The 24949-nt window shown below is 34.2% G+C and overlaps 2 protein-coding genes across 3 annotated transcripts; one reads left to right on the top strand and one right to left on the bottom strand.

Moving 5' to 3' along the window:
* Positions 1-5: 5 nt before the first annotated feature.
* On the top strand, positions 6-1403 carry LOC113559280 (THAP domain-containing protein 2-like). Its single transcript, XM_026964944.1, has 4 exons — positions 6-432; positions 528-763; positions 862-981; positions 1052-1403. Exons 1-4 carry the CDS (start codon positions 359-361, stop codon positions 1222-1224), a joined length of 603 nt encoding a protein of 200 aa, XP_026820745.1. The 5' UTR covers positions 6-358; the 3' UTR covers positions 1225-1403.
* LOC113559279 (inactive histone-lysine N-methyltransferase 2E-like) lies at positions 1351-21915 on the bottom strand. Of its 2 annotated transcripts, none has more exons than XM_026964942.1 (5): positions 21520-21915; positions 10115-10436; positions 6192-6783; positions 4905-5404; positions 1351-4036 (listed from the first exon to the last, which is right to left on the bottom strand). In XM_026964942.1, the coding sequence occupies exons 2-5, from the start codon at positions 10369-10371 to the stop codon at positions 3967-3969; spliced, it is 1419 nt and encodes a 472-aa protein (XP_026820743.1). In that variant the 5' UTR covers positions 10372-10436; positions 21520-21915; the 3' UTR covers positions 1351-3966. The 2 variants fall into 2 exon arrangements, with proteins under 2 accessions (XP_026820743.1, XP_026820744.1); XM_026964943.1 differs by having other exon boundaries at positions 10115-10433.
* Between the last annotated feature and the right edge of the window lie 3034 nt (positions 21916-24949).

Below are 24949 nucleotides of genomic sequence, written 5' to 3'. Positions count from 1 at the left end.
CACACACACACACACACACACATACACGCACAAACTCAATGGGGAGCTATAGAAAAACAAAAAAATAATAATAATCATGACCAGTTGATAACGGAGACGCGTGTGTGTGCCACAGATATGTATAATAAACTAGATTGCTAACTGATGATAATATGCGAAGTTATTATCCGCCATTTTAATCGAGGCCGATGTAGATTTTGCCTTATCAATTGTTGTTGTTGTCTGTTGACTTGTGTACTGTACTACTGTGAAAACTCAAAACTGAGTAGTTGACACTGTTGACAGTATTGTTGTGTTCTGTTTTTTGCAATAGGTATATTGTTTTGAGACTTAATATTTTTATGCTATTTTTCCAATTATGCCATATAAGTGCTGTGCTGATGGATGCAGTAGCAAGGACGGGGTTGTTGGTTCAACTACAAAATTATTTAGGTAACTAAATACTTTACAAAAAAGTTATCAAAAATAATTAGCTCTACTGAAATACACTTTTAATAATGTGTTTGATATTTTGTTTTTAATTATAGATTTCCAATCGATGAGTTAAGGAGACAAAAATGGGTGCACTCTATCCAAAGAGATAACTTCATTCCAACAAAATTTTCACGCTTATGCAGTCTCCATTTTAATAAAAGTGAATTTGTTGAAGCCCCCGAAAAACTTATATTAAAAAATACAGCTATACCATCCAATTTCGATTGTTCCAAAAAAGCAATAAAATGTTTAAGCAGCAACAAATTTGATCACAATTATAGTTCTTCAGGTAAAATTAAATTCTTCTTTACATTCAATGTTGTATTTGTACTACTTACCTATTACTACTACTTACCTATATTAAGTAAATTACATTTTTATCTACAGTTTCTTCTTCATCAAATATAATTAATATAATAACTACTTCTCCTAATTTACCTATTGATTCTGGTGTTGAAAATGCTGGGTGTAATTATGAAGTTGTCGATCTGACTTTTATTGGACCTAGTAAGTTAAATATGTTAACAATTTTAATTTATATACAATAATGCTTTGTCATGTATTAAATTTGTTGCAGATTCCAGCCAGTCACCTCATACCCCTACATATACACCAACACTTAAAAGAAAATTTAAAAAAAAATTGTTTGATACACCAAAAAAAGCCAACCTCAAAAAGCGAATTAAACTTTTACAACAAACGGTTAGAAGGCAGAACACAAAAATAAATTCACTTGAGGTATTTACGTAAATGCTAACTGAGAAAGATTGGCTTAGTCTTAGTACACACTTAATAAGTTATTATAATATGTGAAATGCCTCTAGTGATTAGTGATGACTGATTACCGGATGAGTGAAACTTAACTGTATATTTATATATTAATAAACTATATTGTAATTTTTATTAATAAAAATTATTCTTATCAGCAATTGATGTCTACTATTGGATCCTGTACTGATAGAGAAACTACTAATATAATTGAAAAAAATTTTACTGAGGTTTTTTTAAAAGATATTATAAATAATGGTAATGTGGCTCCTACTGCAAGGCGATACAGCGAAGAAGTAAAAAAGTTTGCAACTACACTTTATTTTTATTCTCCAAAAGCATATAACTATGTTAGGTAGGTATATATCCTCAATAACTGAAACAATTATATATTTGAGTTACAGAAATTGTAATTTTGAAAAATAAATTGTAATTTAAAGGACTTCAATTTCTTTGCCTAATCCAAGTGCTATACGAAATTGGGTATCAAATATAAATGCTGAAACTGGTATTTTACAAGATGTCCTATTAGAAATAGGTAAATTTCCCAAAGAAGACAAATTTTGTTGTTTGATATTAGACTCCATGAGTATTAAAAAATCAGTTCAGTGGGATAAAGTTAGTCATATGTATGTATTATTAGAAAATATTATTCATAGTTGAATATATTATAACTAGATATAAATTTATAAATTAAAATTTTTTAAGGTTTGTTGGTTATTGTGACTATGGTAATAGTTTGACAGTTGAAGACTGTGAAAAAGAGTCAACGGAGGTTTTAGTTTTTATGTTGTCTAGCTTAAAACAAAAATGGAAATGGCCAATTGGGTATTGGTTTGTAGATAAAATTAAATCAAATGTACAAGCTCAATTAATTAGGATTGCTATTACCCAATGTGATAAATTTGGGATTAATGTTGTGGCAGTCACCTGTGATGGAGCATATGCTAATTCTTCAACTTTTAAAACTCTAGGATGTGATCTAGACCAACCTTTTGATTTTATCAAGTCTGATTTTTCGATAACTTCAACTAAAGCTAATGTTTATTTCACACCTGATGCATGCCATAATGTTAAATTAGCTAGGAATGCTTTGGGAACACTAGGAGTATTTAAAGATTCAAACAACAGTCTTATTGAATGGAGATATATTCATAAATTATTTGAACTGCAAAACGACATGGGCTTTAAATTGGCAAACAAGATAAACTCTTCACATATAAATTGGAAAAGCAATAGTATGAAGGTAAAGTTAGCAGTTCAAACACTTAGCAGTTCCGTCGCAGACTCTCTACAATTTCTATCCAAGACCTCAAAAGATTTTGAAAATTGTGATGCAACAATAAGATTCATCAGGGTTGTAGATGAGATTTTTGATTTCTTGAATTCCAGAAACCCATATGCAAAAGGCTTTAAACAACCAATTAATAAACAAAATATTCAATACTTAGAAACAAAAATGAAAAATAATATTGACTATTTGTATTCACTGAAGACAGCTACTGGGCAAGATCTGTGGAAAAGTAAAAGAAAAACATTCATATTAGGTTTTGCTGCATCCATAAAATCTACTATAGCTATAGCAAAGGATTTGTTAATAAATCAACATTTTAAATTTATTCTGACATACAAATTAAGCCAAGATGCAATAGAAATTTTTTTTGGATTTATGAGAGGTCGATTGGGTCATAATAATAATCCTACCTGTTTGCAATTCAAACATGCTCTAAAAAGTACTTTATTGCACACTTCAATAAGACTTAGCTCAGGAAACTGTACACTGATGTCACCTCATGAAGATTCTCTTTTTTCAATCAAATGGAAATATAAAGCACCAGAACAAAATTTAGAAAATGAATTTGATATTTCATTGTTAGCAGAACAGTACAATAAATTAGATTTTAATAGCATCACTATTGAAAATATATTATATTACATAAGTGGATATATTGTTAAAAAACTAATCCCAACTTTGAAATGTGATGGTTGTATTGAAGCTATTACAGATCCATACATTGAAAATGATCACGTTTATCAAAATAATACCACACCAAAATATTTTACAATTATGAAAAACAGAGGCGGTTTGAAGTATGCTTCTTATGGGGTATACAAAATTGTTAAATTGACAGAAACATTATTTAAAACCATTATGGTGGATAAAAAACAAATGTTTATTAAAAATATGGATTTAAAAATTATGATAAATGTCCAAAACTCACTGGCGACAGACACCACGCTATTTCCAAAATGTGATGCTTGCTGGAATTCAACAGATTTATTGGCAAGACCTCACAAAATCGATATTATAAACAAAGTAACCAGAACCTATCTTAACGTGAGATTATATTCTTACAGTAAAATAATAACATCCTCGATTATGAAAACTGCTAGTAAACGACAGAAACTCAGTAAAACCATTTTATTTTATAACATGTAAAAATTGTTAACCTATCTGAATAAACTATGTTAAAAATTGTTATTGATATTTAGATACAAAATTTGTTTAAATAAGAAAAATAACGTGCAATAAAAATTTGTTTTATAATTTAATTATTTATTTTTTTTATCGGCTTCCTTATCAAACAAATCTAAGGCCGTGATAAAGCCCATAGGCCTCGAATTAAATGGCTGCTGTCTGCTTCAACTAAACACATTGATAGGATGCAGCAGTTAGCAATCTAGTTTATTATACATATCTGTGGTGTGTGCAGTGTCGGTTGGTTACGGATAAGGGGCGCGGTTGTGATACGGTCTGTTGTCTTCTCGTCTCCACCACGGCACTCCTTCGATTCTGAAACGGACACAACAGCAAATTAGAAGAAAAAAAAAACAGTTTTTGCACACTCAGCTCGCACACGCAGTTTTGATATTACATAATATTATTTCAACCGATGTGCCGCGCCAGAGCGAGTGCCTGCATATTATGCGAATTTCTCGAGGCCATCTTAAGAGGGTATATGATGATGGCGGGGTAATAAACACTTATAACTAATAGTTGGGACCACTCGTTCGAAAAAAAAAAAAAAAGAGAGAGAAATCGGTTTTCAAAATTATATATTATTATAGGTATTATATATGTTTCGTAAAGGGGAAGTTCTTAAAAATAAAATAACATCGCTCGTGGCGATATAGGTTATTACAAATAAAATATAATGATATTATATATGTTAGGTATAAGTAAATATATAAATAGTATCGATTTAAGTCGAACGCGTGAAGATATGGAGCATAGTACAGAAGTAATAATTTCAAAAAAGCCAACATTTTTTTTGTTCCGAGCACTGCTCACATATTATATATTAGGTAGCTTCTATTGGAGATTATCGTCCGTACTAGCTGTGACTTGTTTTTATGTAAATAGGAAATTCAACGACTACGCCTACGTTTTCGTCTGTTTCCATGTCGAAGGAGAGCACAGCGAAAAATATTGGATATTTTAAAGACGCTTGTAATAAATAGAGATTTATGTCGGGTTTCACGATTATTTTCGCACCGGCCCTCGTCGATCCTACATGGACCCAAGCTTGCAAGCGGACGGATAGAACGATCCTTTAAATTATTTTTATCTAGCCAGGATAAAACAAGGAAGGATATTATATTTTTTCATCTAGACGACGCACGACGCTCGTAACGGCGACACCGCGATTGTCAACACTCACTGCTGTATTTCGGACGTCGTATCGTAGTGATGGCCGTTGGCCGCGTTATAGTTGGCCTCGCTGTCGCCGTCCCTCTGGCCCACGTACTGGTAGACGTTGCCCTGAAACTGCCGGCGAAGCGTGCCGCCGTTATCGGCACCGCCGGCGGGCGCCATCGCGATGTTCTGCAGCGGTATGGTCTCGGCGCCGGCGGCCGGGCCCGACTGTTGACCGACGACGACGCCGCCGCCGCCGCCGTTGTGTTGGTTGCCGCCGCCGCTGTTGTTGTTGTTGATCACCATCAGGGCGCCCGCGTTCGACCTGTGGTGGTGCCGGCCGTTCAGCTGCCTGTTCCGCTTCCGGCGGTCGGCGTCCTGCCGCACCCGGCACTGGACGGCCATCAGGAACGCGCTGACCGGCAGCACCAGGCCGCCGATGTAGAGGAACCGCGGATCCCGGGTGGACACGACGGCCGCCATGATCAACAGGAAGCCCACCGTGATGCCCGCGAAATAAAACACCTGCGAAGCGCACACGATTGATATAAACGATAATAGTAGGTAATGATATAATATTTAAAGCCGAAAATAGTAATAATAATAATCAACAATAATATAGAGTCCATCTCCGTCCTCGTGCGTGTCTGAACGTCATAAATGAAATCGTATAAGAAAGAATATTATCTCGTGAAAAAACCAGAGTTCATGCTCTACGGTTATAACTGTCATAAAAAAATATGTGTTTTGTCGTGCCCGCACTGAAAGTTTAATTTTTGATGTTGCTCGAAAACGACCTTTTTCGGTCCCACGTTGATTCATAAAAATCGATTAGCATTTAAGTTATAAAAACCGGATAAAATATTAATTTTGACAGGATCTAATAGGACTCGTATTATGCGTGAACAGGCTGTTATCGTTATATTACATAATATTGTTTAATACCCATAAAATATTTTATGACTATGATTACCGAAATACACGACACTGTACATATTTACATAATAGTATGTATTATCGTGTAAAAATATTCAATTGTTTATTTTTCGCAGAGTACGAGGTTCACCGTTTGAGGGAAGTTGATAAAAAAAATCTGTGTTACAACGCGACTAAAAATATTTTTTAATGTGGTATTATTCAGAGGAAGTTGAGCCAAATCCCTAAGGCGCAAAGCGCAACAGTTTGATAACTACTCTAAACACTATAATGCGTATACATACAATACTATAACAACGTGTGTCAAAATAATTATAATAAAATATATATTAAATTAATATTCTCGTGCGATGGATACGATATCGCGGCGACTCACCAACAAGCAGAAATGGCAAAAGTTTTCGAACCTCGGACAGTGGCCGCCGCAGGCGTCGACGGCCACGTCGCACGAGGGCAGCAACAGTGGCACTGCCGCCGGTGGCTGGTGGTGGTGCCTCAAAACCGCGGCCGCGGTGTTCTGTGGAGGTAACTGTGGCGGTGGCGGCTGCGGCAAGTATTGCGCGGCAGTGGCCGGCTGCTGCTGTTGCTGCTGGTGATGGTGAACGGCCGACGGCGGCGGTTCAGTCGGTGGCCAAGCAGGTGCCATCTGCGGCCGGTGGTGGTGCTGCAGTTGCTGCTGGTGGTGCAGTTGGTGCAGTGATTGGTGGTTCAACTGTTGGGGGGGAGGTTGCTGCAGCGGGTTGTACTTGATGCCGGCCGTGGTCACCGACGACAAGGCGTCCGGGTCCGTGGTGGCCCCCCCGCCGCCGCCGCCGCCACCACTCTTGTGGTGGCCACGAGACGTCTGCCGATGGCTGTTGTACACCCGATGGTGCTTTGTCCGGCGGGTGGCGTACGCCCGGTCGTTCGAGCTGTTCGACGAAGATCCGCCGGCTGCCGGAGAATGTCTGTCTGCGCTCCAGGCATTTCTGTCAGAACATGATAAATGGTTATAATAACGATCAATATAATATTATTATTATGATTTGGTCGTCGACGACGACGTTGCAGTTATTATACACTTTGCAGAAACGTATAATTAAAAATGTTCGTAACTGCAATAACGCTTTTGCCAATTACAAGTCGCGTATTTCAATCATTAATTCGTATTGTCAAACAAATTAATATTATATACATTATTGTTATATAGTTATATAATCAAGTAGTTATTTCCTGAATATTAATTAATAATATTGAAATCAATAGATGACTTAGCAAGTATAAATAAATAACATAATTAAACACAGATTTTCAAAACAAATTAAAAATATTATTGTATAAAAGTGCTTTTACACTATGTACCTATCCATAATAAGTTCATATTTGTAGTAATAATTATTTTATATTTTTATACGATCACATTAATTGGGTAGAAATATTTAGAACCTGAATAAAGGTTTGCCAGTGTAACTTTTCATATCTTAAAAATTGTATCAGCAATTTAATTGATAACTATTTGACCACTATAACCGCATGTCCAAGTCAAGTTGAATATTATTCAATTTAATGGCAACACCGGATGACGATGATGTGCCTATATATCAAAAAGATAGCCAGTGTTCTACTAATTAAAAGTGCACTGGAATTTTAACACAGCGTGATAAAAATTGTGGACGAAACGAATGAGCCTTAAGAGTTTAAATTGTAATAATATCGAGGATTTTATTTTTTTAACGGAGAGAGAGGACTAATTATTTGCTATAAGATTCGTAATGAGTTTAGTATAATAATGATGCTATATTGCTGGAATAAAAAACATTTTAAAATTGTACGGTGAACTTCATACAAATAATAATTTGAATAAGTACATGCCACATGGTTATATATATATATAATATAAACATTTTAATATATTATATTAAGTCTTATACGTTTACAGAACGCTGAAAGCATTTATACATTTTTCAAAAAAATAGAAAAGAGCTACACCGCCGTCAGCACCCTAAGCCTCTTTTCAGGTACTGGCATAGAGTTTATATAATAATTATATAAGCACAAAAGTTCATATAAAATGCAAAACCCCTATAACCATCCTTGAATATACGTCTCTGATGAATCGTTATTAGAATTGATGGTAATACACGACACTATATTATTCGTAAAGCACTATTAACATTTAAAAGATGCATTTAACGAAAGCCGTATTGTCTCGTCGGCGTAGTTTTATAATATGATATACATATCGTTTCGTTGAATTCTGAGCGACCCCTCTAGATCGTCTGGCTAGTATAAGTTCAAAACTTCCGTACTGTGCAATAGAAAATATTATGGGAGATTATTTTTAGAATGTATAATAATATATAAAAACTAAAAAGCTTTAGCTGCAGTGAGACGGACGGACGAAAACAATGAGAAATTCTTCCCTTTGTTCGCTGGTACAAAGATAGTCTGTCAGTCTAACATGACTAGTATATATATAATATAATATATTATGTTCATTATTCCCATCGATTTTACTATTATTATCATTATATTATAGTACGTGATGATTTTTTGCCGCAGTTTTGATGAGAACGGCCACGGGGTAAGTAGTTTATAAATAGTATATGTTTGTATGAAAAGAAAAACCTTTGGAAATCGTTAAAATAATATTGGACAGTTCTATTATACACCGGACAAACCTCCAAATGGCTTGAGGGGGGGAGGTATATACTACACCACTTCCTCTCTCCTCTGTATCTCATGCCAAAAGTAAATTGTATAAAAACACGCCACAGACGTTCTCGTCTCAATTATAAGAAATGCCACTCGCTCACACAGACCATATTTCTAAAGTAAATAATCAATAAATACTATACAATTTTTGCAGAGCCAGTGTTCTTGGCAGATTACCACTACATTAATACAATTTAAAGACACGGTGGAGTCGGAATATTTTCAAGCTAACGAATACCACAACGTCCACAACGGTATTCATCAACGACATGGATTTCCTAAGGGTTTAAGATGAAAAATGGATTCGTCGTCGACACACAAATTACGTCATCCCCAAAAATCCGTCAATAATCCTGTCTGCAATTTACTCTAAAACTAAATAACCTTCCGGACACGAATATATCGATCGAGTAAATTTACTGCGAATCGCCTATAAAATAAATAGGTACCATTATAACTATATGAATTGTACGAGTATATACATTTTATATCGCTGTTTATGTTGTACGTATAACTAACATATAAGCGTAAAGTACCTACGTTATCAATGCAACGTCAGACAGCCACAATCCAAACGTAGTCCATGTTCAATGTCTCGAACCGACGATAACACACTAGATGCCGCGTCAAGATGTATTAGGAAAACATATTGATACACAGTTTATGAGACGGGTGATAACTGATAAGCGATTACACAGTATTTATTGATATAGTCGATATTATAGTAATTAGTAAGGCATAGCGTACAGTAAATTCGTAAAAAAAATGCATAAAACATTAATTATTTCTAGGACATGGCATGGGAATGCTGGCCATGCAATATTAATTTTGAAGGGAAAGGTGTGTCGTGCGAATTTAAAAATAGGCATGCAATGTCTTTGCAAACGGAATAGGCATACATTTAAATTCGCAAAAAAAGATGAACAAATTGAAGAGACCTGTTGCTGACCGTTTTCTTGTATAATATATCATTTTACGTAATTTTAATAAGATTGTCGTGCGAATTTCAAGTCGAAGTTTGAATGTTCATAGATATTGCGTACATTATATTCGTAGGAAAAATATTTTGAAAATCGCCATTTTTACTATGATAGAACTGAAAATATATAGATATATTTATCCACCTCGTGATAATAGGATTTTCAAATTTAAAGGGAGTAGTGTCTTGCGAATTTCAAATTGAAAACGAGGACTACACCGTTCTTAACGTACGAAAAAAAAAATTTTTAAAATTAATTTTTACTTATCGATAGGGACAAGTTGCTAATAATTCTATTTTATTTTTATTTTTATCTCATTTTACCGACGAAAGATTGTTGTATGAATTTCGAAGTTCAGCTTGTATGTTTAGCTATATAATCATTTTTTTTTTTTTAATATTTAATTTGGCAAAGAATATGATAATAATTATCCTAGTTGGGGGGTAAGTCCGTGCAGCGGTCACTAATTTGGCATTTTAACATAAATCGCATACGCTAACAAGAAATAGTAAAAAAAAGTTTTCTACTTTTAAAATGTCGACAAAGACGAATCCAAAAACCCTGCTCCCCGCTTCAAACCACAATAACAATCGCAATAAATCACCAATATATAATATAATTTTACCTGGGCAACGAGTGATGGTGATGACTGCTCGACGGGGGCCTAGATCCGACCACTGCGTTTGACTGTTGCTGCGTGCCGTAAAATTGCTGTTGCAACAGCAGTTGCTGGTGCTGTTGCTGTTGTGACTGCTGCTGGTAATGGTGATGTGCGCGGCCGTTGTACGTGTTGTTGCCGTGCACCGGCGGCGGCGGCTTGGTGTAGACGGCCGCCGGCGGCGGTTCCGGACCGTATTGTTTAGAGCGTCCATGCCTTGACATGGTGCATCAACATGTCGCCGCTGGTCGACCGTCGCCGTTGCCGTACGTCGTCATTCGCATGTCTGCTGAAAAATCAAATTGTCATTATTATCTTTTTATCGTGTTATTATTGTGAGCGAAATTATTGTCGACGATTATTTTTCAAGTATACATTTTTGCAAACAGTACTTTTCCTCCCCTCTTATTATACTAGTGGAAAAACGCATAAGCTATTATGATTAGTAATCAAATACGTTTCGCGGACGTTTCATTTTCTGGTAGAATAAATTCCGTTCCACTCGATAAGATAATGTGATGCGTAGATGGCGCTGTCAGTGGAGTATATACTAATCTAGAGCTCGCACAGTTACCTTAAAAAAATTTTGGTAACTTCATAACGTTATACACACAAAATTACACATAAACCATCAACCGAGAGATTAAATATTTTTAATAAAATAAAATATAATGCCTATATAAATTACCATTGAGTACCTATACATTTGACTAGTGTAGTTTTTATTATATTCTTTACACATATAGTTATAAGTTATAACTCATAAAATTTATAACACAATATCTGCAACTTTCTATTTTCTGGCTTTCCAGTGACATGACAGTGCGGAAATTATATAGACTCACTACTAATGGCTAATTTGGCTGTAGGTTAGGTTAGGTAGTTGTATGTAATATATTATAATGTATAAATATATGTAATATTCTATGTTCTAAGTTTCAACATTGGATTTTCGAGCATTAAATTATTTTAAATTGATATTGATCATTTACTTGTAAGAACATTTGAAAACCATCAGCTATTTGAGACGCGTGTATTTTCTAAATGACAAAAAAATTTTATGAACAATATTTTGGGTTCCCCAATTCACCATTCTCTTTCACATATCCTTCCACATTTATTAATATAATAAAGTAAAATAGGTATACTTTAAGTTAACATTTCTATGGCTTAGGATATATACTGCTGAGTCCCTAAATTCCACCATAGTATAAAACGTTATTTTTAGTAATTTACTATATACAGTATTTTTATATAGGTACATTTTTAACTATTGGCTAATTTTTTTTAAAACAATATATTACAATAGAATTATATATATTAATAATTTGGTTTAATCAGTGAATTTTTTTACTAGACTTCAGTAACCTAATCGAACACAGATGCAACGTTGTATTTTTTTTTATCCCCAAAGTCTATACGCCTGAAGTGATCCATGAATATAATTACTTACATCAGTTATATATTTATACTTTATAATATTATTTTTTTAAGTTATAAAATAGATTAATGGACAATTTATATGTTTTGAGATATTACCAAGTCAGGGTTCATATAGTAAGTAAAAGATTGTGAAAATGGGGTAGCAATAATAAATTAATAATTTATCATTAATTTAATTTAAAATTTCATGTATGTTTTTGTGCCAGTGATACACCATGTATATTGCACGCACAGCCTAGTAAAATCGAACCAACAGCGCACATGTTTTATTCGTACGTATAATAAATGAATAATTAATTATAACACAATATAATTCAAACAGATGACTAGCTATAAAAATTTTATACTCACTATTTATTATTACTCATTCAGCTTATAGTTACTTACATAAATATATAAATTGACTGAATCGAGTTATAATGATAAATATTTTAAATTACATCAGAAAGAGCGTCGATCGAAGTATTCTGTTAAATGTGGGATTCTTACTTGTATACCATTAGGAAAAAACCTATTTATAATGCCTTAATAATTGATCGAGTTATGATACGGGAGCACGCGTAGACCACATTCGTTCTGGAACATACCTTTACTGATCGGAGGACTTATGTGATAAAATACATATCACGTTGGTAACCTTGTTGGCACACTATCCTTCTTCGTTAGTATTCATTAAAAATTATCATTTAATATCCAACCGATGTCAGAGTAAATTGTCTAACCAGAAAAAAAAATTTAAATAGGATTTAACACTGATAATTTTTAGAGACGGCTCTTAAACCAACTGCTAATAACGATGTTTCACAAACATTTCACATATAGCTAGCTACAATAAAAATATGATATAATATAACGAAGGAACATGTGATAAAAAAACCTAAGCGTAATCATATATTATACTGAACCTATATAGAGTGGGTACAGAAATATTTAGATCAGAGTTTATCGTCTACCTAACCCATATTGGCGGATGTGGACCATCCAAAAACAAATAAATCAATTTCCAGGACCACGAATTACAAGGGCAACGTGTTCTCCGCCTACTTATTGTTGTTTTTCTCACCTAACTTTATCACTAAAAAAATAATTTATTAATAATTATTCAAATCCACGATAGCAATGATTCGGTTTATATCGATTTTGATTTTTAAATATTACCATTAAGGCGATCAGCAAGTGCGGTCGCTCAACATATTTTGTGCTCGGCAACACATGTTAGTGTTCCAGAAATATAGCAGTAGACTAAAAAATATATTACTAGTCGGTTGTCATTATAAAAAAGGACTTGGGAGTGTCAATGAGAATTTTTGACACACGCCCAGTTTCACACACAGCTTACGCCTATAAATACTGCTCGAAATCTGCAGTTTTTAATTAAACACTGTAATAGAAATATAATAGTGAAATTATTGTTAATTTAATGTGTATTATATTATATAATATTCCTAAAACATATTATAGCATTTGAACATGAAAATAAAAAAATTTGTGTGTGTAAGTTTCCTAAATAAATAATTAGCTATATTAATATAAAATAATACCAAACATTCTTTAGGATACTTGCACAAGTACCTATAAAAAGAAATTTATTTTCATTAAAATAGTTGTATCCACACGTTCGACGAAAGTGTGTAAAATAATACTAGATTAAAAACATGATTTCGTCACGTAAATAGGAAAAAAAAGAGAAATTATATATAATATATCGCGGAAAGCTATATAAGAAACATAAATGACTACCACAGCGATTTAAACATTGTTAATAATTTCCACTTTTGAATAAAAAAAAAATAGCCACTGATTGATGTAACAGATGCTAAAACGATTTAAAATAAATAAATCAGCTTCCAAAAAGTATATATTTCTCTCTCTAAAACCAGAAAGCATTTGAAAATATTTTTAAATTATTTTGTAAACATTCTTATGACGCAAATATTATAAAAATATAATTTTCTCAATGCTATTTAATAACACCAGGCATCCAGACCATACCATAACACATTTTGGTCGGTTCCACGATTGCCAAATAGACAAAATAAACTATGAATAGACGAATAAATGTAGAGAATAGTATTCAAGCCATAAAAATATTAAATGTTTTTCCAAACATTTTATCAAAACAATTTTTAACCAAATAATAAAACGTTGTAACTTATAACACAATGCACAGCAGCGATTTACGAATAATATTTACTTTAATAATATGTTTTGTATAGGAATAATTCCTGGACAATATATTAAAATAATATTAAATAAATAAGTTATAGCCGTAAAGTGGTAATTAACTTAAAAGCTTAAAAAAAAATTCTAATGTGTTCAATATTTTATTTTTTATATTTATGAGTCACTACAATTATTTAATTGTATTCAAAAAAATAATATAAGTACTATATTATAAAACGATTTGATGGAATCGTGTATATAATTTAACCTAATTAACCAAAAGGACCTAAGTTACCAAGATTAGCAATTATAAACCATCAAGATAGACACACAATTAATACTCGATGTTTTATGTTTTAAACAAGTTATTGAAACATTTCAATCATTATTTTGTCTTAAATGTAAATAAATCATCAGTCGAGAAATAAACAATTAAGATTTTTTTTTTTTTATAGACACTAATAAAATAATTCTAAAATATAAAAAATAAGCTGAATTTTCTTTAAACCAAATATTTGCTCAAACATGCAAAATAAAATGTTTCTAGATATTCTGTAATCAACAAATCGTCCGCATTACCACCGTTGAGCTGCATAAGCTCAAAATAAATACATATTAAAACCTACAAATTTGCACTCTTAACAGATAGGTAATATAATAATGTATACTGAAGAAACGGATATTAAAATAAATATACCGCGTATACTTTACGCGGTGTAGAACAATAGTCTAACAACGACTATACTCACGTTCGATTTGTCTGTGCACACGTAGGTGTAACTATACTTTATGATGTAAGTTTATTTTTTCGGCGATCATCACAAGATGATTATCAACAATAACGCGTTATTATTAATTGCCGTCGAAAACCGCCTGCCAGCGTGGAGAAAAAATCTCTTGTAGTTATTCTCGTCAAACGATCGTCGTCATAATATACGATGCGCGCACCACTTTACCATAATACTAAACAGCATATCAAACAATATAAAATTATATTATACAGGTACCTCGGGACGTTTATATAATTTAAAATATCGAATGGACAAGATGATTTATACAGAGCGAACGTATAAACAACAAACGGGAAGCGGTAGACGATGAACTCCCTAGTTTCATTAGGAAAGAAAAATTATGAAATATTAAATCTTAACATCCTAAAGACTATACAGCAGTTTTGTTATTTACAAGGCAAATTATTGCAGTGAATAGGCACAAAATATGCAACGAGTAATGTGATGATAATTAGCTTCCGATCGGTTAAGGATTCGTTATCCGTTCCTCTTTCTCGACAGCACACCATATGATTGCATATGTGCACAAGCACAACAATAACAACAACAACCGTAGCTAGTCCTGTGCGACTGATGCCTACTGCTCGACACTATTGTGTAGTACGTACCACTACCACCGCACTAACACCATATTATACATACCTATAATATTATAAGGTACGCATCGGAAAGTGCCCGGAGAGCCGAAAAAAAGAAACCGGTTGTCCGAATCGAGGAGCAGACCTATAATTTATCAATCCTCACATGTTCCCTTAACTAGACTACACGAGCGCGCATGAAACGACCGCCGTAGCCACAGCCGTCGCGGACCGAGAGAAGAGGAGTGGGCGACGGACGGCGGCTGCAGTTATAATATTATGGGAAGAACAAGGACCGGCTAACGAGCGTCCAATGCAAACAATTCATGTGTGTGTGAGTGTACCAGCAATAATAATAATATGCGTATGGATTTTTTTTTTCGTTTCGGTTTTTCTTCCACAATATACGCACTCGAGCGGCGTAAAAATCATACTCTGGTTTACTCCGCGGCGAGACCAGTATTACAACTACTATACCGATATATTATAATAACTACGACTTGCAAGTAGATTATATTATATACCTATACGTCGAGTCCGTCGATCTTGTTTTCGTGTATTTTATCTACCGCAGAGCAGCACACGAACGATATTCAAATCGATTGTGATGAAATGTAAAAAAAAAAATTTAAAGACGACAACGACGATCGTTTTATCGATGCCGCCACGGGCCGTTAAAAAACGCCGCGGGCGGATTATAATAATAATAATATGGTAATCGTCTTGTATGTTATTGCTTATACGGTGCACCGTATAGTATGTGCAAGCATCGACGACAACGTCGAGTTTAGCGAAAGAGCGATGTTTTTATATTATTATGTGTGTAATACGTGAAACGAGACATTTACAATAGTGGTAAAATAATACGCACACTTTACGAAAGAAAGTATTGTAAATCGTGCCCCCGGCGATAATTGTGTTATTTGGACCGTTTTGAAAAGTAAACAACGTGAAATCAATTGAAGAATTTTCGAAAACAAACCCCGAGTAAAACGGGATTCTTCTGTTGTACGGCTCGTACGCACAACGACGACCTACACAGCCGGTCTATATACTATATAGGCACAATAATAATTATTATTGCAGCGCACGAAATCCATTATTATTATTGTTAGAACCTCTTCGATTCCGAAACGAACAGCAGCTGCATCTCTGTCTGAAGTTCGAACGTGAAAACTATTTACAATACACAAACTGCTGAGTACCAAGTTATTCAACGTTTTACTACCTATACTATATACGATTCTTAGATAAAGAAAAATGGTTATTCAGGAGTTCACTGCGATCGTGTGTAGGAGTTCACCAGTTGCAGATAACCTATGACATTGAAAGATAAACACATATGATATAATATATAGGTACCTTTAGTTATCATTGGTTGTTAAAAAAATTATGTAGTTCAACGTTTTTCAAACCAATCCTACACAATGGTTTAGTTAAAGAATAATTTGTCAGTACAAACGAAGTTTACAAGGAATTCAATAAAAACAAGACATTATTTTGATACAAAACAATTTTTTTAATTCTATTTAATATTTAAAACGTAAACACAAATTTCATTAAAAACGACCTAGCGGTATTCACACTAAAAAATAAATAATTGTACTACTAAAAACATTTACATACACGTGGTTTATTAGAATATCAAAATAATTCAATGTGAAGCGGAGCTTGTTCTTCAAAAATAAATAAAATAATAGCCAATGGTTTATATAATGATTAATTTATAATAATATTTATGTCAATGCCCGAGTTTGAAATAATATTTTAAATGATTATTTTATACATATAGATTCATACTTTTAAGTGCAAGGATCCCAATCTTAGTAGCCATTTTTTGTCATAATATTATACACGCATTCCAAATCGTTAGCTACATTTACTAAAATAAGCACAGAAATATTAAGAATCTAAATGAAAAATTCTTTTCTCTCTTTACAGTCATTATTTAATATAAGTTATGAGTGTCGGACTTCAACACTAGTTAGACACGATTTTCGCTTCCGAGCAAATTACAACAAACGAGTCATACACGTAAAGTAATATGTATAGGTATTGTGTATGAACAATGACTAATATTAACTATATATTTTTACACCGATCGATTCACTCGCTAACACTAAACAGTCACTATATAATTAACGTATAAATCATTTAGCACTATAAATTAGTTGTATTCGGGTATCTCATTAATTAAATGAAGTATAATAATAATTATTTTAAAAAGAAATAAGAGCATGGAAGTAATTATAGTCAATAATTTATTCACACGGTTTGATGAAAAACTATTAACACTGTCATTAAAACAAAACGTCAAAAAAATGTACAATTTTTTTTTTAATTCAAACAAAACATTTATTTTCCCATTACAACTTTGTATCCGACGATAGTTCGCTTAAAATAATAATGTTATTAATTGGATGTACATTTTAGTACATCATAATGTTTGTCGTGTATATTATACGAGGTGTTTTGTTTGATAGAGAATGTAACGTATATACTACGCATTTACATATTATAATATGCTCGCTTATAAAATATATGTACATTTATATATATATATATGCGTATGGGGGCACACATTAGACAATTCGATAGATTTCAAAGGGAAACCGCCGCCGCCGACACGGTTGCGTGTCGTGTTGGCGTCAATCCTTTTTAACGCGATTCGGTTCGATCGCAACAACATCAGCAACAGCAGCTAATAGCAACTCCTATAACGACTGTACACAATAATATCCGTCGATATAATACGAAATTCGACATGGCTAATAATTGTTTCAAACATTGTATAATAGGTACATAATAATATAATATGTGTACGCGGCGATTCGGCCATCGTAATAATAATAACACGTACGGACGAATAATACGTATACACAAGTCTCAGTATATGAAATAAAATCACGGGCTTCGACAATCACGTGTTATTTGGTAGTAGTTACCGCCGTGTCGTTGGTTCACAAAAGAATTTTGGTATATGTTCGCCGAAATCCTTGTGCCAAAACATCTGGAAAGGTGTCCCGTCGTATTTTAAAACCCCATATGCGGGATGAACATGCGCACGCAGAAGACGCGGTTCCTTTTCACCGACAAACTGCGATTTCTTTTTGTTCGTTTATTCCGGTCAACTCTCCTCCGCTAGACGTTTTCGTCGTATTATAGGTGTATATATAGGCACAACAATACACACTAACACGCACGATGTAGGCAGCACACACAAACTCGTACACAAAAGGCCTTTTGTATGCGATCCCAAAAAATATTTAACGCGCGTGAAAAATGTCCGTGCGAGTCTTTTGTGAAAAAAAAAACGTGTAATCACATACACGCACACACAGACGATCCTATAAGTATGAAGTAAAAAATTCGATTTTTCGGTGAAGGTGGATTAGACCCTAAAGTATGACGACAACGTGTTGTCGGTTACAGAGGGCAAAAAATAAAATAAAAAACCAAAACGACTTCATTCCCCATCTTACTTATGTATTTATATATATATATATTAATATACAGCCATCATAGAGGGGCAGAGGGCCAATATACTCTATAAACATCACCTCATCACACAATTCCGATTGATGCGACACTGATGGGGAGGTTGGTTATAAAACACGATTGTATCTTACGGGGTATTCTAAAACGAGTAAATAGCTAGTTCATTTATCTCGGATGCTTATTTAATTCGAAATGACTAAATTGTGAAACGGTACAAAAAAACTGTAGACGTTTATCCAATTTATACACGGCTGTTACTATAGTTCCCGTTGACAACACGTTAAATGTATGAAAAAATGTAAAAAGAACAATAGAAGCACAGTAAAAATACTTAACATTATAATATACAGCATTGTCTACGGTAGGGTGGGTGCAAGCCGCCCCGAGAGAAATGGACCACCACGACAAATCAACGCAGAAAACCACCCTTGTCCCCAAACGTGTTTGGAAAAATTAATACTTCTCCTGGGTGGCCATTTCATCGATTTTAAATATTATTGTAGTACATAAACGAAAAATAACGAAATATTTATAACTCGCCTTTATCTCTTGGAATTCGTGAGACGTCATGCAGTTAACCCAAAAAATATGTGCATTCACCGTTTCATCTTTCATAATAATAGTCGTTACTCCTATCGTATGAAACAATGATAAGAAACCGTAGATTAGTTGTGTTGGAACGTTTACGAGAAAGGTCAGAGTTTAGAATCATTCCCAAGTCCGTATACCTAATACTAGATTACACATGGCAATAGTTTTATATTGAACAATTAGTACAATAATTTATAGCACAATATATCCAATATATATTATAAATTGTAAATCGCATGGGTATACGTCGTTGCAGTATTTTTTTTATGTGTTTGTGACCATCTACAGTTGTTGAAAACGTTTAATTTCAATATGACATAGTGGTCAAAAGTATCATTATATTCTAACAGAGCTTATGTTGTAAGTTCGTTGACAAGCACATAACTACTTGAAAACGAAAGAACCTATTTGTGCTTTCCAAGTTAGGTTTTTACAGAAAGAAAAATTGTAATAATTTTCTAACATTTGAAAAATTGGTGAAAAATTAATTGCTATTTTCGTATTAATTCTCGACTAGCATGTGTGTATATTTATTAAAATTTGGCATACATGTAAATGTATATGATAACGATACTCTGAACCACTTTTAAAACAAAGTTTAACGGATCAGTTAGTAAGTATATAACATACATTATTGAGTGTAGAAAATCAATTTGCTAATTATTACATTTATATAGTAATTATAAATAATAATAGTTATATTGTTATTGTGTTATATAATATTTAATCGAATAAATCATTTTAAGGTTTGGCAAATCTTAGAAATAGCTTACAATTAATAAAAAAGCAACCAAATTCACTTAATTCCCCCTCCAACTTTAATTTTTTTTATTCTCAATCACAAATACTACGCAATAAGCAATAATAATTAAATAATTTATGACAATATGTGTAATACATAAATCAAAATATTGTAAATTTGTAAAATATGAACATTTTTAAAATGACAAAAATAATAATGAAAAATCGTAATTGATAATTTCTTTAATTACCCAAGTACAATTTTTTATTTCCAAAAGATAAATGAATTGGAATCCAATTTATATAAATAACAAAATGATTCCAATAATGCACACTGTTGGATTATGATAGGTACCATAGTATTTGACCATAGTCAAACATAAATGGAAATCCTTTCGAGTAGGTATAAGCTTAGGAATTATACGAGACGCATAACATTCTGATAATATAATTTACGAAACTCATATATAGTATTATCATTTAATTTAAATCATTACACCCGCATTGGGTGTGCTCGGTCGTAAAGGGCGTTTATTCGGCATTTGTAAATTTGTGATATACGCCGAGGTGATGGTGTGTATTGAACACAACGACGGCGGTTTTAAATGTCTGTGAATGTGAATTTAGGCAGAACTGCGAATGAATTATTCATAAATCTTATAGCACTTTAATAATAATAACGCACGTGATAATATTATTTACTAAAAACAGTCACACACAAAATAATATAATAACAGCAACCAGAGTCCGTTATTATATCTTTGGGGACACCCGGACGACGTTCTCCGCATACTGAGACGACGATACAGTGAATTCTGAGAACGAAAAGTATGTTATGAACGCTAGTGGATCTCCGAGCTACACACGGTGTTATTGTACACATAGTTTCTATACAACAACAACGTTTAACTGGTTCGTCGGTCGTACTCAGAGTGCTGAGAAACATTCATTTCGTAATCGGAAAAATAATTGATGATACCTACCTATGACAATCAATAAAGCCGCAATCTATACAGCTGCGGTAGAGCCGATGAACAATTTAGTTTTCGGGAGGCTCACGAAAAAAGCAACAAGTGTGTAGGGCGGGTGGTGGGTGCAATAATTTTAATCTTTCATTTTCGAAAAAGCCGACCGTCGTCAAAGACCATCGAGTAAAATGCAATAATATTTGATGTACCTAGTCACGTGAGCCGACGAACTAAAAACGACTCTTGACCTTGGCGGTTTTCGAATAGATATTTTGCTCGTGGGTCAAATCTCGCGTTGTGCACTCGCCGCCGGGGCATAAATCGTTACATGCACAAATTACGACAATGGGCAGCGTAGGTGCGCAATAATGAAAAATAGCTTTGTACGTCGTCGTGATGGATATCCGTTCCCATCACAAAATAACCTACTTAGTTCTCGAACTCAAAAGCAATCAACTCGCGATCACGTCGATCCGTTTCTCCGACTACGGCGACTTAGACGACACTGACGACACAGTAGTGAGTATGTATATATTATAAATCAACACTAAGACGATATCGTTATTGCAACCGACAATGTTATGGCATTGAAGACTTACTTGACTAGAGTTGTGTCGTGTCTCGCGTCGCTGCTATCCCGTCGTCGTCGTCAATAATTATTCATACCAGCGGGGTATCCCCGGACGCGTCTAACTGTGATGGTCAAAGGCCGAGCGTTTGTGAACGGTGTCTCGGGACGGCTGGAAACGGTGAAGGAAAAACGAAATAAAAATCCGACGGATAAAGAAAACGGAAAAATTCACTGACGACCGATGTAACGTATATCACGATTGATTATCATTTATTGTTATGATGATGATATTATTATTGTGGTCGGACACCGGACGGCTAACACTCGCGGGAGTACACGGCGGCGGCATACGCGTTGACGGACTGTGTGGTTGCACGGTCGTGGTCGACCGGCCGGCGCGATACGTGTGACGACGCGTTGCGGACGAGATCGGAATTCGGCGGTCTCGACGTCGTCGTCGGTCGGGTCGGGTGCGCACGCGCACGCGCACGCACCAACCGCCGTCGCACACGGTCACACGCACGCGTTTCCTCCCCGGTCCCCCGCACGGCCGAACAGCGACGAGTTTTTCTGTGCACGGCGCGGCACGCGGCGGAGGAGACGCAGAAACCGGCCACGGTCGTCCGTCTCGGAGTAGTGGTGGAAGAAGACGACGACGGACGGACGGACGGACGGACGCACGCGCATCATCCTCGGCCAGTCTTCCAGTTCCGCGGTAAGCGCGTGGAACGGTGGAGTACGCGCGCCCGGTGCGTGTGCCGCGGACAGAATTGTGCGTTTTTTTTTCGCGCATTTCAAAATGCCACTATGACTCGCTTCGAGACACTGATAAAAGCGTAAATAAAGCGTACACTGATCACGGGGCCCGGACCTTAGAATTTGATATTCGATTCGCCCTGTAACGTCATAAACGACCGAGTATAATCCGTCCGCGTTAGACTGGACGTACCACCATGTCATCTCAATAATAACGACCATACTCTCGGGCGGCACACACCGGGTGTTCACCCAGAGGCCGACGCCGCTACAGGTGGATATTATCACCACATCGCGCTCGACGTATAATAATATAATATACATAAAAATAATATTATTGTACTGTTGTACATACCTACTTCTTTATTTATTTTTTAAAAACATTTTTTCGATTTTTGTGTACAAACGCCGCCGCGCCCCTGGTTTTCAAGCCCCAAACCCGCGACCACATCTGTTGGAGTAACATAATATTAAACTATATCCTACATCAAACGGCTGTGTTTTTACAATATCTCTGAGACGTTTTTTGTACCGCACCTACTTATTTCACTCCACGTTTACATTGTTGTTTACCAATCGACCGATTTCGTAAAACGTAATTATTTCAACCGTAATCTACAAAACGGCTCTCGGCTGCCGCTGCTGCTACCGCCGACCCTAGCTAGACCAAACATCATAAAGACGCCGCCGCCGCATTTTGTAATATCGTTTCCGGCTACGCAAACAAGTGCTTAAAAAATGTTATTTTTTCGTTTCGTGGTGTGGAGATTTTTGAACACACGCTCGCACGGTGTTGTATTGATCGCACTCGATTTATCTCACTTTCTCACCGTTTCGATATTATGACGGAAGTCTTTGTATTAGGGAATATGGTAATAATTATTAGTAGGCGGACGCATTCAATTAACGACTTAGTTAAAGATAATTGATATTTATTATTATTATTTATGAGTTTATGACGTTCAATCCAAACTCCGTGTACATAAGTACACGTTTTTCGATTTTCACGAGTTTGACGATTAAAATACACAAAGCATCACGTTATGTTTCATTTTTTGAATAAAAATAAAAATGTACCGTCCTTTCAACATCACTAATTTTATGTTATTCTTATTTTTGGAGCACTTTCAACTTTATTCTTCGTTAAACCGTCTGTCGCTAATTTCCTGTTAAAAATAAAACGTATACAGAACATAAAAGAATATTATTAATTAATGTGTAGTAAAAACAAGATTATAACCTCTTGATGTCATGTATAAGCGCTTTGTTATTCTATAAGCGCTGCAAGTCGTACGTCTTTTGTCATGCACTCATTTTGTTGTTTCATCTGTGTTGGAATAATGCATTATTTATCATTTTTTTTCCAAATAATAATGTATACCCAATAGTTATACTTTATAGTATAAAAAATATATTATTCCTACTAATTCATGAATTTATAACCTAAACATTTTACACCTCAACTCATAATTAATAATTATTATATATTATTTCAATACAATTAATTATTTATCTTAGTTTGTGTTTTAGCATCCTGGTTAAAATATACTTTACATATTATTGGAAGATTAAAAATATATAATAGCCCAGTGTAAATTGATATTGGTTTTAAGAAAATCATTACTATAAAAAAGAATAGCACGTAGGACACTAGGGGGTTTTGTTTTTTCATTTATTTCATTAGTTCATTACAATGTGAAAAAGATTATACTGATTATACCAATAGGTAATAAAAATGTATTTTATCTTCGTTGGTCTTCAACAGATTTATTGAAAAAGTCTAATGTAGCACGGTGATAGTTATATTTTAACCAAATATACATCATAAACTTTGTCAAGTTGAATTTTAAATATTGTATACATGTATAATATGTATTATACTTTGATATTTTAGATTCCAAAATTTATATCAAGTGAGAATTCAACTAAATTATTAAAACTATACTAATACAGATTAAAAGTATGTTAATACATTAATAATAATAGCAAAGAATGTAGTAAAAATTCAACAGTAAAATAACTGATTTGACTCAATCGATAAATTTTGTAAAATTGTTAAAATTGAATAGAAATAAGAAAACAATTTTAATATTTTTGGTAGCAATCTACTTAATCTAGTTTATCTCTAAATAATGGCAATAATCCTAAACTTGTTTATACTATATGTTAACATAATACCTCGCCATTGTTTACTATAATATAGAAACTAAAAATTACTAAGCAAATCGGTTGTATGGCAGTTGCAACTTAAATAATATAGTACCTACACATTAACCAATATTATTTTAGTTTAATAAAACTGTAATATATGAAAACAAAAATGTCTTAAAATTGTTTTAAACATATTTTGTAAAATATTAAATCGTTTTATTTTTACGCAAAGTGTCATATACCTGTTGCATACTCTCTACTGATCAATATCAAATGTGACCGCAAAATTAAATATAACGCGTTGACATTTTTTTTATAACAGTATAAAAACTCAAAAAATGTTTGGCGATAAGTGTGTTTGTTTTGTGCGAGCGTTCTTTGCTTACATACATTGCACACACACACACACACGTCACATATAATAATAAAAGGGTAGGACACATGGGGGTGTGTTAATATCGGTATTGTCTGTAGCCAACGCTGCCGAGAATCCTCGCCCTATCAGCAATTTTATTGCCATTCATCGTGCGCAGGTTTCGTATACGGCGTCG

Source organism: Rhopalosiphum maidis, chromosome 3 (assembly GCF_003676215.2).
Source record: "Rhopalosiphum maidis isolate BTI-1 chromosome 3, ASM367621v3, whole genome shotgun sequence".
Lineage (NCBI taxonomy): Eukaryota > Metazoa > Arthropoda > Insecta > Hemiptera > Aphididae > Rhopalosiphum > Rhopalosiphum maidis.
The sequence above is the reverse complement of the archived record's forward strand: the minus strand, read 5'-3'. Positions and strand labels throughout refer to the sequence as shown.

What these genes read in the sequence shown, in the direction of transcription:
- LOC113559280 (XM_026964944.1), top strand. Translation starts at nt 359, where the DNA reads ATGCCATATAAGTGCTGTGCTGATGGATGCAGTAGCAAGGACGGGGTT. An exon ending in TCAACTACAAAATTATTTAG is followed by an intron (nt 433 to 527) that starts GTAACTAAATAC and finishes TTTTAATTATAG; the next exon opens with ATTTCCAATCGATGAGTTAA. An exon ending in TCTGACTTTTATTGGACCTA is followed by an intron (nt 982 to 1,051) that starts GTAAGTTAAATA and finishes AATTTGTTGCAG; the next exon opens with ATTCCAGCCAGTCACCTCAT.
- LOC113559279 (XM_026964942.1), bottom strand. Translation starts at nt 10,371, where the DNA reads ATGTCAAGGCATGGACGCTCTAAACAATACGGTCCGGAACCGCCGCCG. An exon ending in CACCATCACTCGTTGCCCAG is followed by an intron (nt 6,784 to 10,114) that starts GTAAAATTATAT and finishes ATGTTCTGACAG; the next exon opens with AAATGCCTGGAGCGCAGACA. An exon ending in ACGACGTCCGAAATACAGCA is followed by an intron (nt 4,037 to 4,904) that starts GTGAGTGTTGAC and finishes TGTCCGTTTCAG; the next exon opens with AATCGAAGGAGTGCCGTGGT.